We start from the raw sequence: 17,407 nt of genomic DNA on the forward strand, positions 1-17,407 counted from the left end.
TTTAAATACAATTTATCACAGAAAGACAGCATATGAGAAATGCTATAAACATTGGATGGACACTGTTCACTTAGACCAGACTTCCCAAGTTAGGTGCCCTCCTGATTTTGAGGAATGCAAGTCCTTTCAGCCCCAACCAGCATGGCCGGTGGATAGGAATGATAGGAGTTGTAGTCCTAAAGATATATTGAGCCACCAAGTTGAGGAAGGCTTTCCTAGGGTATGCTCATTAATCTGTCTTAGTTGTTTACCACCTAGAGAACATCAAGTTGTTAGGCAATATACAAATACTGTTAATCGATAAACAAACATAAACCTATGAAGCCCTGTTTCTCACACATCCGGCACAGATCAACATTTTGAGGGGTTCAAAAACTTTGTTGGACTACAATTCCCATCATTCCTGACCACTACCCATGCTGGCTGGGGTTGGTGGGAGCTGGAGTCCAGCATTTGGAAGTCACATTAGCTACTCCTACCTGTAGAACAAAGAAGACCAGTCACCAGTGTAACTGCTCTTTCCAATATGAACTCGATGGATCAGTTCAGCAGACCATGTACACACACACACACACAGAGAGAGAGAGAGAGAGAGAGAGAGAGAGAGAGAGTGTCATGCATCTGATTTGAAATACTCCAACCTGCTAATACAAATTCATCTGAAGAATACCTTATTATAGTTCGGGGGAAGATTTCATTCATCCTAAGTTTTATATATATATATATATATATATATATATATATGCTGTCTCAGCTTGTCTGCAGTTTCTTTATTTTGTAAGATCAAATTATGTAACTTCCAATCTGAGTATTTTTTAAATAGATCCACTCAAATTTCACTGGTGCATGATCTGCATACAAAATTAAAACATTCTTTATTTCTCTAGAGTCTTTAATAATACCTGGAGAAGTAATAATATAATCCGCCGCTGAATATATTTGATTTTTCTTGGAAAAGAAAGTATAATTCTTATCTTGTATGATGGAAATACCTCCAAAAAATCATTGAGTGAACGATAGTGCAAGTCAGCTTCTCACTTTGAAGCATAATTAATTGCCCCTCCTGTGCCTTGTAGATTGTTATTATCTGTTGTTAATAATACAAATGTTAAGTACAGTTCTTGCTTCAGATGACACAGGAAGCTACAGTAACTGAAAGCCGGAGTGAGTGCCATACAGAAGGAGAGGATGAGAGTGTGTGAGTTCAGGAAGAGACTAGGCACATCACATGAAACCATAGTCTAGATCAAGCATAGGAAACACAGCCCTCCAGAGGTTTTGAGACTATAATTCCCATCATCCCTGACCACTGGTCCTGTTAGCTAGGGATGAAGGGAGTTGTAGTCCCAAAACATCTGGAGGGCCCAGTTTGACTATGCCTGGTCTAGAATGATATCTGAACGTGGTCATTGACTTGCTGGTGAGCAGCCTTCCCAGTATTAACTGGCTTCATCTGGCACCTCTTTTTCAGGTTCCTCAGTGCTCTGGCTGTGCTGGCAGAAAGGCCTGAGTTGGTGGAACGGGTCATGATTACACGGACCATGTGCCTGGAGGGAGCCTATCAGGTGCGGCTTTGCAAAGATGGCACCTGGACCACTGTGCTGGTGGATGACATGCTGCCCTGTGATGAGTGTGGCTACCTCCTCTTCTCTCAGGTGGGTGCTGGGATTTGATATGGCCAGCACTAGCCATTGCAGCAGGGGAAACCACAGAGGGGGATATGCCAGAGGTTGGGAACAGAGTTGTGTGAAAGTGACTCTTTTATAGCAAACTGAGAGATGCTGGGCTATGTGTCCTGTAGAAGACTCTACATGGGGTCTCCAGCTTAGAAGTTCATTTAGATGGGAAACCTGCAGCCCCCCAGATGTTGTTTAACTGGGAATGGCTGGGGTTGATGGGAGTTGTAGTCCAACAACATCTGGAGGGCCACAGATTGACCATCTGGTCTAGAACAAGGAGAGGGCTGGATTCATAATGTGGCTTTACAAGAGTGAATATGTGCTGGTGGGTGCAGAATTTAGCTTCCTGAGAATTTCAGCTTTGATTTTGTTTTGCTGTTTAAAAAGGTTTCTAGTTCTTATCCTGCACAAGAATGCTCAAAAAATATTCGGACGATACACGCTGAAATTTCAGGAGCCACAGAGAGGACTGAATAAGATTTTAAGGGTTTGAGCGACATGGCTGAAGTCTCCTTACTCTTCCTATGACTTAACAATGTCAGACTATATTATGATTATAACATTGAAAAAGCAGAATAAGTTATGCATTTGCACTCAGTTTGCATAATTTATATAGTTGCAAGATCCACTTTTCCTTGGCATAGATCTTGGATTGCCTGGGCTCAGAGTTTTCATTTAATTACATGCAGAGTACACACGACTCTTGCCAAGGGTGTCCACCCTTTGTTAACGCTTGTGCTGTAGGCGGATAAGGTCACCCTTAGCCCATCTGTAGCATGCAAATGTATTTAAATGCAATTAACACAGTCTTTTAAAAGAGAAATAATCAATTATGAACTCCGAAGTTGGTCGACAGCCTTGTTTGCAGCCATTGATTTGTGTTCTTCTCCTCCAGGCCCAGAGGAAACAGCTATGGGTCGCCCTTATTGAGAAGGCCCTGGCCAAACTCCATGGTTCGTACTTTGCCCTCCAGGCAGGGCGCGCTATTGAAGGCCTAGCTACGCTAACCGGCGCCCCCTGCGAGAGCCTGATGCTGCAGGTCAGCTCCACTAACCCTCGCGAGGAGCCCATTGACACTGACCTCATCTGGGCCAAAATGCTGAGTTCTAAGGAGGCTGGGTAAGACGAGGCAGGAGGGAGGGCTTTCCCCTTCAGCTGTGAGGAGCGTAAAGACTGATTTGGCATCTGCGGCCGGTCGGGCCGCATCTAGACCGAGGGAAAAGTGGAATTTCATTGAGCTTACTGCTGTGGCTCTAGCAAAGATAGAGAGCTAAGGCGGGCCAGTGAGGCCTGTTACTGTAAAATGCACCCCTTGGCTACCCTCATCGTTAGTAAGCTGGAACGGCAGATAGACTGCAAATCTGAGAATGCACTGCTCTGGTGAGCTGCCTTGGAGAGGCTAGTGTCATGGGATGCTTTCTGTTTTGGTCCAAAATGCCCATGAACACTCAGAGCTAGGTGCATCCTGTGCCGTCTGCCCAAGAGAAAAGAGAAGCCCCAGGCTGTTCTGTTCTGTGCTTCTGCTGCATGGACTATTGAATTCTCAGCTGGAGCAGTTGATTTCCCAGGATTGGGGGGGGGGGGGGCGGAGGCCATGTGCTTTAAATGTATGGTGTGGATGTGACCTAATTCAGAGCCCCTGTTAAAAGATCATACTGTTAAAGCCCCAACCCAATAGTATATGAATGTTAGAACTCCTGCCATTCACAGCTTTGTCTGCCTGTGTGCAATATTCTTCTGCATGCAACAGCTGCAATAGGCCGCCTCCCCACTTTGCTCCACCTGCCAAAAGTGTAAGTCTGAGCAATTACTGCAGAGGCAGAGGAGGAGCATGGCAGGAAGGTGGGTGAGGGTTATGTTGCATGTAGTCATTGCCTGGGGAGGAAGGGGCTGGACAACTGAGTGTAAGCAGCTCAAAAGTGGTGTCACGTACACAGTTGGGAACTGGGCATTCCTGCAAGGAGGCTTTTGCTACCAGCTTTTAACAGCACTGTAAAGCATCAGCTGCAAGGCATGTTTGCCAAAGTCCCTCCTTACTACTGATATGAAACAAACCATGAATTAACCTAGAAACTCAGGCCCAATCTCATAATTATATTATATTAATCAGAAACTTATGCCTAGACTTCACAGAATCAAGTGGTAAAATAAATTGCCCTACATCAGGCTACAGGTACAGGATCATATTTCTGATTGCTTCTGTATGTAAAGGAAACCTTCTACAAGTAGAAAAATAGCACAGCAAAGAGTGGATTAGAATATTTTAGCCCTGAATGCTGTTTCCTGCCTAGCCCCCAAAATAAATCATTGCAGGGAGTTTTTCCACAACAAGGGATTGTTAAGAAATGGCACCCTCTTCCCTCTTCCCCTTGCAGTCTGGTACAGTCCGCTCATTTTGCAGTATAGACCAGTCCTAAAAAGCGCAAGCAATTCCTGCATCTGCAGTCTCTGCATCTTGTAGTGGTCGTACCTCCCTTAGCCTGATGGCAGACTAGCTTTGTGTTTCTGCATGCCATTAACAACCTTACCAGCTTATGCAAAATGTGGGGTGATACATACCTTAAGATAACTTTAGCTCCCCACTTATCTTCCCATTGACTCCTGATGCTAAGCCAGGTAGTGTAAACCTTGTGTTGTGTTTCTCTTATCCCCTCCCCACTCCCTTTTATTTCCCATCCTTCAGCTTTCTGATGGGTGCATCCTGTGGAGGGGGCAACATGAAGGTGGATGATGCAGCCTACGAAAGCATGGGCCTTCGTCCACGGCATGCGTATTCCATATTGGACGTCCGAGATGTGCAAGGGTGCAGGTAAAAATGGCCAAGAAAAGATTGCTGGCTCTTGGCTAATTAGGCAGGCTGCTTGTTTGGTTTAAAGCAAGTGTGTAGGAACCTTTGTTCTTCCAGATGTTGCTTAACTCAGCCCCAGAAAGCATGGCCAGTATCCAGGGATGATGGGAGTTTTAGTTCAGCAACATCTGGAGGACCAAAGGTTCACCACATCTGATTTAAAATGTTGACTCGTGGATTGTTGTTCACTTCAACTATCTGCCCATAACATCACTGTAAGGCCGTATGGAGATACACTAAGGAAAGATGCAGGTATGAGAACTAAAGAATATTGCAGATCTATTTCCCAGAAAAGAGCCGGGAGTTTAATGTAGGGTAAGATACTATTACAACTTCCCCAAGATACTGCATCATTGTTTGTTGATGAATTCTGCAATTTCGATTTTATCCCACTGGAGCCAATTCGTGACTCTTGCAAAGACCGAAACATTTTCTTAGTAAAAATAGCATGGCAAAGCAGAGTGCTTAGGGCGTGTTGAGATTGGTACTTCGGTGCTCCTACCTAGCTCTTTGCCTGCCTCCCCAGGGTGAAATCATTTTGAGAGGTAGGCAAAGAGGTGAAAGGGCCTCGGAATTTCCAGATTGCAAAGTGTGTTTTCTTGCTCAATCTTGGCAACTGTAATGAGACATAGCACGGTCCGCTGGACCTTTGTGTCTGGCCAACTGAGAGTGAGAGAGATGAGCATGGGTAGGAAATGATTTAAGGAAGCATTGGAGATTGGGGTTAAAACTGGTTCTGGGTTTATAAAGTTCAAAACAGACCACTTCCCTGGGCTCATCAAGCCTTGGGGAATGAGCACCTCTCCCAATATGTGCTCATCCCACCTTCTGTCTCAAAGAGGAAGCTCTGCCTCAGGAACCACCTGACGTACTGACTCAGGAATGCCTGACGTACTGACTAGACCTCAAAGCAGGGACAGGTGTTTTTTTTTTCCACTCCCCTGCTGACCTGTGTGTATTTGTGTATCAGTTAAAAGGTTGGTTTTTTACATCACTTCTTAATCAAACAGAAGCCCAAAGCTGTGTTGGGTGATCCCTCTTCTTCCCAAAAGGATGGTGTCAAAGCCCACTCTTTGTTACCTTCAGGAAATGTAATCTAACTAGGTTTGCAAACTTAGTTGATTGATTTGTTAGATTCATCCGTTTAAAAATTCTGGATTGGTTGAGTAGGTTCTCAATCGGGCAGGCAAAAATAAGTTCTTATTATAAATGCAGATGACATTTGTATTTGTTTTAAAGTGAGAATGGCTTTTCTAGGATGATGCCTCTTACAGCACATGTATGCGTAATATAAAAATGAAGTCCACTACTATAAGGTACTATAAAGTCCACGAAATATAATGTTTTGACACACATTCAGATTCAACTGATTGATCATTGATTCATCAACTGAAACTAAAATAATTAACTCATTCTAAAATATTTTAGTCTGGTTCCACCCTTCATAAAAACTGTTTATTTCCCTGCATACATTAAGCAGTTTAACTTCCTGATTTATCTGATTCTGCTGTTCTGGGAGAAATGTCTCTGTTGTGGCTATTGATGAATGTTGCTCTGTTGTAAGCCCTCTTTAGGGTTTCTTTTTTTAAAAGCAGGCAGAGTAGAACTTCATAACTTAAATAAAAAAGCTTAAGTTCAGTTCTGTCTTGCTGCTTCTTTCAGGCTCCTGCGACTCCGTAACCCCTGGGGCCGCTTCTCCTGGAACGGTAGCTGGTCTGACGAATGGCCCCACTGGCCGGCACACTTGCGGCATGAGCTGATGCCCCACGGGAGCAGTGAAGGGGTCTTCTGGATGGAGTACAGTGACTTCATCAGGTACTGCCAAAATTGCACAGACTGTCCTGTGTCTCTGGGTCCTTGCTCTGCTGCCTTTAGAAGCTTGGATTTGGCTGGATTGTGACCTCCTGGTTCTGATGCAGATCTAAGGCACAGACAGATGTACTGCTGACTTACCATGCTTTGCTGTGTACAAGCAGAGTGCTCGTACGCACTGCTCATTCACTCCCGCTTTCTCCTTCCCTGGTGCGAATGGGACAAACCAACCTGTTCCTTCTGAACCAGGGTTTGTGGTTTGCTTCTCCCTAACAAGTCAGGATGGCTAGCCAATTTTAAGCCATGGTTTATTGTTAGCTTGCTGACCATGGCTTGTTAGGGAGAAACAAGAACTGCTGCTCCTCTCCATTTAAAAAACAGCACAGCACCCAATAGTAAAATAGTGTGAGACCAGAATCAGGCACACCAGGCCATTTAATGTGGACCTCAAGCTCCCGGCAAAATTTGCAACTATGGCACTGAATGTGGGAACCCCCGAGTGCTTCATTGCAAGCAGGTGGGAGTACTCTGGGAACAGGAAGAATCACTCCTTCCAGTTTTCCAGAGTGCTCTTGACCTGTTATCAGGAGTGGCATGCAAGAGAACAAAGAGGCAGTGTCAAGAAGGCCGTTGCAAAGTATGTTACTGCACATTCCTGGAAGGAAAGGAGAATCTTTCAGTTCATGCTATGATGGGAGAAAAATCCTCCATCCATCCTCCAGCTGATTGGCACTTATTGGTTGAGGAGCAGATTGGAGCTTTGTCTGTGCTGGGTATGAGAGTCGCACTACCCCTTTTTGCATCCTGCCTTTGGTCCTCAGGTCAGAAAAGGTTTGCCACCCTAGTGTAGAGGGAAGAGAAAGATGGACAGCAACACAGCTGTCTCTTCCACAAAAAGGTGGTCCTCCTTCCGCCACCCCTAAGAAACTGCCATTACCAATGAAGATTTTACAGGGGTGCCTTGATTGCTGTCTAAAAGAGACTCGTCTGATCTTGGCTACAGCTGCTTCTGGGGTTAACAACTGCCTGTTCCCTTGCCCAGGTATTTCGACTCAGTGGACATCTGCAAGCTCCATTCAGACTGGCATGAGGTTCGTGTGCAGGGCACCTTTCCCAACAAAGCCAGTGGACCCATTACCGTAACCTCACTGACTGTGCTGGAGCGTGCAACTTTGGAGTTCGCCCTTTTCCAGGAAGGCAGCAGGTGAGGTCGCAGATCACACTCATCAGCCACTGAACAAAGATTCAAGGCTCTTGCACACTGTTTACATCACCCTAGTTACTCTAGAACTAGCATTGCATCTTGGCAATTATCACTTGTGCATTGGCCCCTCTTTTGTTTAGTCCCATCTCCAGTTCCAGCTCAGCTGTGCTATTGAGCTGACACATAGCATGATGGTGGTGGCACTGCTATCCTCTCTCAACATAAAAGCCATTTCCTGCCATTCATCCTGCTCTAACATGACTAAGGAACAGAATGAAAGTTGCAGCTATCTAGACGGGATAACTGTGGCTACACAGATAGGGGCATTATTGTTTCTCAGTGGAAAAGGTTTAGCCCCTGCCGTAATGATTGGCCCTGAGAACATCCCTTTCCTTCTATATCAGTGAAAGGCTGCCACTTAATACTTATCAGGAAGGTAAAGCACTGCCGAGAAAATCTGGTCCTCAAGCCATGACACTGGCCCTCATTGAAAGGTGTGGTGTTTATATATGTATAGACACGCACTGCCTTTCCCCTGTGAGTCCTTACAATAGACAAGTCCTCTTCTCTCATCTTTAGTCATTAGTTTCTGTGATTTTCAGGCTCAGAACCCACTTTTAACTGCTACAAACTTCACCACAGGACCCAGTAATGGGATGTTGGTTTTTTTTTAACATGCTCATCTGCCTGCTTTTTTTCTCTAGGGTGGCCAGATGTGTAGAAGAAAGCAGGACCCTAGTACCTAGGGAGCATAGGAAGCTGCCTCTTACAAAGTTTACACGATTGATCCATCTAGCTTAATGCCGTCTACACTAACTGGCAGCAGCCCTCCAGGGTTTCAGGCTGGGCTCTGTCAGTACCTCTGAATAGTTGTGCAGCAGATGCAGCTTGTTGCCTAGGGTGTCATTGGAGAAGCTAGGCTTTCAGCAGCTATTAAAGGAGCAGAAGGGCTACCCGCCTTTTGCCTCGGATCCTTCTCTCTCTGCCACTAGATGACCCTTGGGGCCCCTTCCAAATCTACAATTCTATGTTTCTCTGAAGACAGAAACTCTAAACCAGACATAGGCAAACTCTGGCCCTCCAGATGTTTGGGACTACAATTCCCATCATCCCTGACCACTGGTCCTGTTAGCTAGGGATGATGGGAATTGTAGTCCCAAACATCTGGAGGGCCAGAGTTTGCCTATGCCTGCTCTAAACAAAGAAACGATGGAAATGGTGGTGAGGCCACTGCTGCAAGCCACTATTACCAAGACAGCAGTCTGGCAAGACCCATATTTTTGCTCCCCATCCCATATTGTTTGTGTTATCCTATTTGGTGAAAGAGAGTGGGGTACAGTGACTTCTGACTCCACTGCACTTCACAGGAATGTAAGGAACTCCTTTACACCAGGAGTCTAGCAGTTGGCCCATCCAATTCAATGTGGCTGCAGCTTCCCACAGACTGATTCCCAGCCCCACCAGAGATTGGACCTGGCACTTCCTGCATTGCTTTCCCACTGAGCCATGGCCCCTTCCCTCCTTTCCCTTGGCAGGCGCTCAGACACAGTGGACAGCCACTTGCTGGACCTTTGCATCATGGTCTTCCGAGCAACCTTCATCAATGGCAGCAAGCTCAGCCTGGGCCGCCTGATGGCGCACAGCAAGCGGGCAGTCAAGAAGTTTGTCAACTGTGATGTCATGCTGGAGCCGGGCGAGTATGCTGTGGTGTGCTGTGCCTTCAACCACTGGACTACCCCAGTGACAGGCACCTCCTCAAGCCAAGGTAAGGGTTGTGTGGCAGGCTCTCCTTCTGACTCTTCTAGGGCAGTGCGGCTGCCAGTTCCAGCAATAGGGTTGTCTGCTGAGAGCTTGGGGGGGATTTTTTAAAAAGTCGGGGTCACTGAAGAAAAAGCCACCTGTGTTTTCAGAACAGCTTCAAGCAACGAAGGAGCCTGTGATCCTCCAAAATTTGCTGGGAACGAAACTCCCTTCATTCTTGACCATTGGCCATCCTGGTGGGACGGATGAGAGTTGGGAGTCCATTTGGGGAAGGTTCCCTTCCCCAGCCTTAATTCTCAGTTGAAATTAGCCTACATTGCTTAAACATTGGCTTCTTGCAGATTGCAGTCCTAACCCCAATCACCTAGGAGAAAGCCCCATTGAACTCAGTAAGACTTCCTTCTGAGTAGACAATACCAACAATATATGTTGTGATTTGAAGCTTGTCATCCAAGTTCATCCAATTGCCCCTGTGTGTAGGGGGCGGGGACCGGTTTATTTTACACTTGAGGAGGCGGGGGCTTCTCTAGATGGCCTTTTATGTACTTTTCTGCTTTTTATTGTTGCACAGTTCTGTACTTCCTTTCAAGAATGCAGGCCTTGGCTTGTGTTGGAGACTAAGTACCAGGCCTGTATTGCAATCAGGAAGGCAGTTCATGTTCCTAAGCTGGCCTCTGGAAATGCTTGAGTGAGGGAAAGGCCACATGGCAGGATGGGTAGGGCTTCTTGGGGGTGGGGACTCCTTGTGGACAGGGGGCCCTGCAGCCTGATTCTGCCTCACTTGCTTATTTCGACCTCTACCAGTTTCCAGCCCTACCACCGGCAGTGCATGCCCAGCTGCTGACATCTCCAGCTACATCCTGGCCATCTACAGCTCCCGCTTGGTTATGGTGGAACAGATCGAGGCTCAGTCCACCACACTGGCAGATGCCATCATTCTTCTCACCGAGAACAAGGGCGAACGGCATGAGGTACGTGCAGGCACCAGCCCCACCCGGCTGCTTCAGAGAGCCTGTTCTTTCCTGCTTCTCACTATCAGCATATTGGCTACCATCAGGGGGCAGTGAGGGATGGAGGGCTGGACAACAACTCCCAGCAACATCTAGAAGGCTGGGAGAGGACCAGGTTGGAGAAGGCTGTTCTGACAGGCAGCAGCTCTCCAGGGTTTGCAGCAGATATTTTGCCCACCCCAGCTGCCTAAGAGCCTTCCTACTGGGAAAACGGTGGCCGTGATGCTTAAACATTTATGAAGCGCTTTAAAATGTTCAAACTTGCTGCACACACACTATCTTAGTACTGTACATGTAAGGGCTGGGGAACCTTTTTTCAGCCTATGGGCCACATTCCTTTCTGAGCAATCTCCCAAGGGCCACATGCCGGTGGTGGGCAGGGTCAGAGTGAATAGTGGGTGGAGCAGCAAATGCAAACTGTCTCTGGTACTCCCACACCCCTCTCTATCCTCCCTCCAGAAAAGCAAGAGGTGTTATCAGACTCCAAGGCAAAACACTTGGGGTGCAAAGCAGGCTCAGGTGATGGTGGCTTGTTTAAGACCACCTAGCAGATGTGGTCTTAGCAGATTGGGACGCGGGTGGCGCTGTGGGTTAAAGCCTCAGTGCCTAGGGCTTGCCGATCAAGAGGTCGGCGGTTCGAATCCCCGCAGCAGGGTGCGCTCCCGTTGTTCGGTCCCAGCGCCTGCCAACCTAGCAGTTTGAAGGCACTCTTGGGTGCAAGTAGATAAATAGGGACCGCTTACTAGCGGGAAGGTAAACGGCGTTTCCGTGTGCGGCTCTGGCTCGCCAGAGCAGTGATGTCACGCTGGCCACGTGACCCGGAAGTGTCTTCGGACAGCGCTGGCCCTCGGCCTCTTTGAGTGAGATGGGCGCACAACCCTAGAGTCTGTCAAGACTGGCCCGTACGGGCAGGGGTACCTTTTAGCAGATGTGAGGTTAGAGTTCCTTAATTCCTAGCTTACTAAGCTACATAAAATCCTACAGCTTTCTGCAGGCAGGTGTCCTGCTGTTAGTTGGATGGGTGGGTTTTGTGGATGTTCTCTCTGGAAAGCAGCCAAGCACCTGCAGCTGCACCTGCGCTCCTGGGAACGTGCATCTTCCCAAAGAGTTGGAGTGAGCCTGGGCCCCGAGTGTTGGAGGTTGGGACTCTGTATTGCCATGCGGGGGTGAGGTGGAGGCAGGCAGGATTCGCTGGTCTGGGGCCGAGACTGACTGGCTGGTTTGCTTCCGCAGGGGCGTGAGGGGATGACTTGCTACTACCTGACACATGGCTGGGCAGGTCTCATTGTGGTGGTGGAGAACCGGCACCCTAAATCCTACCTGCACGTCCAGTGCGACTGCACAGACAGCTTCAACGTTGTGTCGACACGAGGCAGCCTCAAAACGCAGGACAGTGTGCCCCCTCTGCACAGGTGAGAGGGAGCTAGTGGGGGGCAGAGAAAACTAGATTTAACTTCCCGTTGGTGTGCTTAAGTTGTAGAATTGCCACGTGGGGGGGGGGGGAGGAATGAAGCTGTTTGCCACCTTGTAGAATGTAAGGGGGAGGGCCACCCTCTCTCCTCAACTGACAAGTCCAGGTGCCTTCACTGTTTTTCAACCAATTTTGAGAAGTTCAAGGGGCAGCACTGGGAGGGAGAAGTAGATCCCACTGAAACCACTACTAAAATGGAGACTCCACCCCATCCTGATTTGGACAGTAATTTCAATAGAAACCTCTTCCCCTTTCTGAAGCAAGGCACACCCACACCACCCATCATGCGATCGGCAATAGGAGCATGCCTTCATCCATCTTGCCTTAAGCTCCCGATTGGTCTTTTGATGATTTATTAAATTTGTATACTGCCCTTCATCCATAGATATAAAAAACACAAAATACACAATAAAAATAAGAACGAAAACAATGGATGGATGATATCACTTGTAGGCTGGATGGGCATTGCCTGTCCCAAATGACTGTAGGCCAGATGGTGAGGCCAGGTGGGCCACATTTGACCTGTGTGCTGGACGTTTTGCACCTCTGCTCTTCACCTGGTTAAGAGATCTGGAATGTTAAGTCTGCACCAGGCCAGAATTGATCCCAGAGAGTGTTTGTGTATTGGAAGCCTTTGGGGAACCTGAGACCTTCCTGCGTGATGAAAGGGCTACTTGGAAAGCCAGGGGCTGTTGCCCAATTAGAATTGTATTCCTACCATTGCTCTTGGGCCTTCCTTTGTGGCTGTAGACTCGCAGGTGTGAGGATTAGCACTATTTTCCTCTCTCTTTCACTGACCTGTCTATCTCCTTTCTTTTTGTTTTCTTCCAGGCAGGTCCTAGTGATTCTGTCCCAGCTGGAAGGCAACGCCGGTTTCTCCATCACCCACCGCCTGGCACATCGCAAAGCCACCCAGGCCTTTCTGAATGACTGGATGTCGACCAAGGGGACGCACAATCCGCTGCTGACGCCCGAGGTGGCGGGGCTACATGGGCCCCGGCCGCTATGACATATGGCCCCGCTCTCCCTGCCGCTCTTCTGCTTCTGCCTTTTTTCTGGCCCCACTTGTCTCAGGCGTTGCCCGAGCCGCCATTACTGAGCCATCGGGATTGAGAAGGATGGACAGACAGACAGACAGACTGGGTGTCTCAAGCCAAGCGCCTTTCCTCCCATCCCCTGGGGTCAGGCAGGGAGCTGCTCAGGTTCCCCCTCCCTTGAAATCCTCTCTCCCTCCCCTCCCCACCTGCCTCCCCACAGATGATGCACTTTATCCAGAGCTGCTGTCAAGTTAGGAGAGCAAGGGAATGTCACAGCCCTGGAGAGGGACGTGTCCCAGCCCCAGGTGCAGGCAATGCTCAGATGCTCCCAGGCGCCAGGTCCTGGGACTCGACCCTTCCCACAGCCGCCAAAAATCCTAAGGCTGCTGCAACAATAATATACCTCTGGCCAATGTGTCTGTCTGTGTGTGTGCCTCACCCCACTGTTAAAAATGTCAGCTGGCTGCTGCAATGGGGTTGGGTGGGGTCTGGGATGAGGGTTATGTAGGCCCATCCTGTCTCTGTCTCTCTCACGTCTGGAATTGTCATTGGCAGATGGAGGGGTGATGACTTGTAAGATGGACTTCCATCTCCCTTCCAGCACTGGGTTGGCGAGGTGGTGAAGTTTTGTTTTGTTTTTTGTTTTGCAGACTGGGTTGCCGGAGGGGTACAAAAAAATGGCAGAGCCATTGTGCTGTTAACTGCAGACTAGCTAAATCTGTGTTAAACTACTCCCCTAGCGTGAGCACCATTTTTCTGCAGGGCGAGTGGCAGGCTAGACTCAACGTGCAAGCTGTCTTGCAACACATATGGTGGGAGTGCTGGCTATGAAAATGTTATTCTTACTGTTTTGTATTTTTCTGCAAGATTGATTTAAGCACGAGCCGTGGAACCTGCTGCCAAATTTATGTGGTGTTTGGGATAAGAGTCTCTGCCTGCCTTCTTTGCTTCTCTTCCTGCCCCCGTGCCCCTCAGAAAGACTGGCACCACAGTCTTGTGTGGAGGAGCAAGTGTAGTAACAAAGCCTAGAGAAGCACATTTTTCCAAGCAGGCTTCAAGCCATTTGACCCACCCACATGGGTATTGCAGGAGATGTTGCCCCTGGGGCTTAAATTTAGCATCATGGCATTTTTGATCTGTACAGGGGCTTGTCTGTATATATATATATTGCTGGGGACACTTGGTGTGGGGAGGAGTGGGGCTTGGGGACATGGGTGTAGGCTGCAAGGAAGTGATTGGGAGTCTGCAAGGGAGGCACACAGCTGCCTGGGTGTTTGAGAAGGGCTTGGAAGTTCATTCACACTTGTGGTCCCTGCAGCTCACATGATACAGAGGAGCAGGGTTGCTCCCAATTTCCCTTCCTGGCAGTCTGCAGTCCAAAGGAAGAATAGCCAGGGGTCAGCAGCTGTGGTGGAGGAGAGCAAGGAACCCTTTACCGACTGACCTCCCCTTGTGCCTTCTGGCGCTTCCAATTTGGCGCTGATTTGAAAGCTACCCGAAAACCTTTCATGTACAGCTCGGTCAATTTAGCACTTTTGGTCTCCACCAGTTCTGCTTTGCAGTCAGATGCTTAGCCTCCAGAAAAGTGAGTTTAGAAATGCCCCAGTGGGAATTTCTGCACTCCTTCCCCACCCAAGGAGAATAGCCTTATGCTGGGAAGGAATCTGGAGTATGTTGTGCCTCTGGACCCTCCGTAAGGGAGAGGTTGGTCTCTGCCATCACCCTTAAAGAAGACTCTGGATGGATCGCCAGTGGTACACGTGCTCACCATCACTCACTTGGGACAGATGCATAGTTGAGGTTGACAGGACATGGCTTTTGCCCTTCAGGGGACCCAGTGTGGGGCTGAGCTTGATGGAGATCTGGGGAGTTGGGTCTCGGGAACAGGGTATCAGGGACAGGGTTTCTAGTCCACCTTGTGGGCTCAGGCACAGGGTAGCAGGGATGGTGTCTTCCTGCCAACTTCATTGGTTCGGGCACAGGGTGGGAGGAGGGCGTCCCGGAAAGCTGTGGGGGCTCGTCACCAGCAGTGTCTTCCCCATTGTGTTGCTCTATAAAATGAGTCCAATCCCTCCATTAGGAAAGGGCCTTTCTGCCGGTACAAGCAGTCAGTCAAGAGCCTAGTTCATTGTACTCCCGCCCACCCCTGTCTGCACATGTTGACGTGTGGAGCACTGTGAGGGTGAGAGCGAAAGCGGGAGGCTGGGACAGGATTTGTGGCATCAAAATGCCCACCTGGGAACATTGTGGATAATGTGCTCTGGGCTGAGGCTGCTCCCAGTCATTCCTTTCACTTCCATATTCAGGGAGAAATACGATAACATGCCAGTTGTTGTCAGCCCCAACACCCCTGGCCTCTCCTGCTCTTGGGCTCATTGCAGCTTCAAGCAAAAAAAGTAGGGAACATGAATGACACTCTACCACCATTGACTGCTCAAAGGTGGAACGTTGCCATGTATGGGACACAGCCAGTGCCAGGCAAGTCAGAGAGAGCACAGTGATAATAACTTGGAGGACCATAAAAATGCCCTTCTGCGCCATGCCCTTGCTCTGCAAGTGGCAGCTTTCAGCTGGGAAATGGAAATTAAGTTGTGTGTTGTCCTGGATGCATCTGTGGCTCTGGTTTAGAGTAGCTCCCAATCCTTGTTTGTTTGCAGGGCCCAGTCTTTCCCGCTTCCTTCAAAGACAAAGGGGTGCAGTGGTGGCGGAACCAGTGAGAGGAAGCGTGTGTTCCTCCCCTCCCCTCAAGCCATGCTTTATTTTGCCTTCCAAGAAGGGTTGCCATCTCCTCCTCCCCCCCCCCTCTTGTGGCCGATCTCTAGCAGGCAGAAATCGCAGCAGGTGTGAGCCTTTATCGAAGCACACAGATGCAGGGACCAGGAAACAGTTCACCAATTTCTGCCTGCTTCGTGGCTGCGGAAGATGTGGGGAGCCCTGCCATAAGAAGGTGGAAGCCCGACTTTCAAGGAGGTTATAAGATTTGCACTAATTCCTCCTACAGTGACTTCTGAGGAACATAGCTTGCTGGAGTATAGGAGCCACAATGACATGGCTGTAGGGTGGGTCAGTAATGTCACATGAATCCTTTCTGGAAGCCTCTTCCTGCAGAGGGTTGAATTCCTAAGCTCTAGGGCTCAGGCACTCTCCGTAATCTGAATACAGTGGTACCTCGGGTTAAGAACTTAATTCATTCCGGTCTGTTCTTAACCTGAAAATGTTCTTAACCTGAGGTTACTCGAAGGCCCTTGTGGTCTCTTCCAACTCTATGAGGTACCACTTTAGCTAATGGGGCCTCCTGCTGCCGCCAGAGCACAATTTCTGTTCTCATCCTGAAGTAAAGTTCTTAACCGAGGTACTATTCCTGGGTTAGCGGAGTCTGTAACCTGAAACATCTGTAACCCAAGGTACCACTGTATATGAATTTCTACAGTTCATTGCAGTGTGCTGTGAGGAGAGAGCGATGAATGCAAGCTGTTGTGTTGCAGCCCCACCCTTTTGAAGCAGCTTTCTTGTAGGGCATATCTTCACTACGGAGTTAAACTGGTTTAATACCCTTTTCCTCTTTCCAGGGAGCATTGGGGAGGGATTGCTTAACAGTTGTTGGCATCTGTCTGTCTTGAGAGACGATGGAGTGCGATTTCCTTGGGATTCTTTGAAAGAAGCCATTAGGGTTTAAGCGAGTGTAAAGCCAATGTGTTGGTAACGCAGATGCGCCCTTGCTGTCTCAGGAGGCAGGTGTAGCTGGGATTTTTTGTACCCAGGAGCATGGCCAAGCTGGTGTTGGGGAGCTCAGAAAGGCAGGGTGTGGCCATGTTGAGGGCTAAAGTGGCATTGCAAGGACCTTTGGGGGACAGGGTAGCAGTGCCATCATTTCATTATGCCAGTACATTACCTTTCCATCCCTACTCCCCTGTGTCCTGTTCCATTTTCTCTCCACCTAATCAAGTAGCAATGAACAGAAAGTTGATTTTTCTCCCCCTTTCCTTCTCCCCCACCATCTCCACTACCAATCAGTGTTCACTCTGCGTCTCCTTCCTCCTTTCCCAGCTCAGTCATCTCAGGCCAGGGAGTGGCTGAACATGTGAGTTCCTCTGTATTTTGTTTTTACCCCTGTCCAAAATGTCTCCTTTCCTTTTTTTCTCTTTTTCAATGTTCTTCTTTTGTGTGTGTGTGTGTATGTGTGTGTGTGTCTTTCTGTTCACTCTCTTCGAGCTGTGAATAGTTTTTAACCATGTAAATATTGTCCAGCTCTTAAGAAAACATAGGATATTTTATCAATTGTAAATCAAATCTGTAATCAGTCCCTGTATAATACGAATTATCCCATGGGTGGTTTTCAAACTCAGGTTCCAAAGGACCAAATAAAAAAATTTTGTTTTTTAATTGTCTGTCTTGCTTGGTATGATAGCAGCACTGGAGGGGAGGGTATGGTGTCCTTCACATCTGCCCCTGGACATAATTCATGAACTGACGAATACTTGGCATTGGGTGCTGTTCTTATTCTGTTCCCCTGACTCTTTCTGGGCAGGGAAGGGAGATAGAAGGTTGTTGCAGTCCACCAGGTCATGGAAACATAGGAATATAG

The 17,407-nt window shown here is 48.3% G+C and overlaps 1 protein-coding gene across 3 annotated transcripts in view; it reads left to right on the forward strand.

Moving 5' to 3' along the window:
* The window catches only part of CAPN15 (calpain 15), a 94,315-nt gene extending 77,110 nt beyond the window's left edge, over positions 1-17,205 (forward strand). For all 3 annotated transcript variants that reach the window (XM_083412418.1, XM_083412416.1, XM_083412417.1), the window contains exons 4-13: positions 1,472-1,655; positions 2,575-2,798; positions 4,363-4,488; positions 6,190-6,342; positions 7,382-7,543; positions 9,079-9,308; positions 10,109-10,275; positions 11,548-11,726; positions 12,617-16,052; positions 16,093-17,205. In XM_083412418.1, the coding sequence (XP_083268544.1) occupies positions 1,472-1,655; positions 2,575-2,798; positions 4,363-4,488; positions 6,190-6,342; positions 7,382-7,543; positions 9,079-9,308; positions 10,109-10,275; positions 11,548-11,726; positions 12,617-12,794 (1,603 nt within the window). In that variant the 3' untranslated portion in view covers positions 12,795-16,052; positions 16,093-17,205. The remainder of the gene's footprint in view (positions 1-1,471; positions 1,656-2,574; positions 2,799-4,362; positions 4,489-6,189; positions 6,343-7,381; positions 7,544-9,078; positions 9,309-10,108; positions 10,276-11,547; positions 11,727-12,616; positions 16,053-16,092) is intronic.
* The last annotated feature ends 202 nt before the right edge of the window (positions 17,206-17,407 follow it).

The sequence above is a fragment of the Podarcis tiliguerta genome, assembly GCF_965153285.1.
Source record: "Podarcis tiliguerta genome assembly, chromosome: 14".
Classification (NCBI taxonomy): Eukaryota; Metazoa; Chordata; class Lepidosauria; order Squamata; family Lacertidae; genus Podarcis; species Podarcis tiliguerta.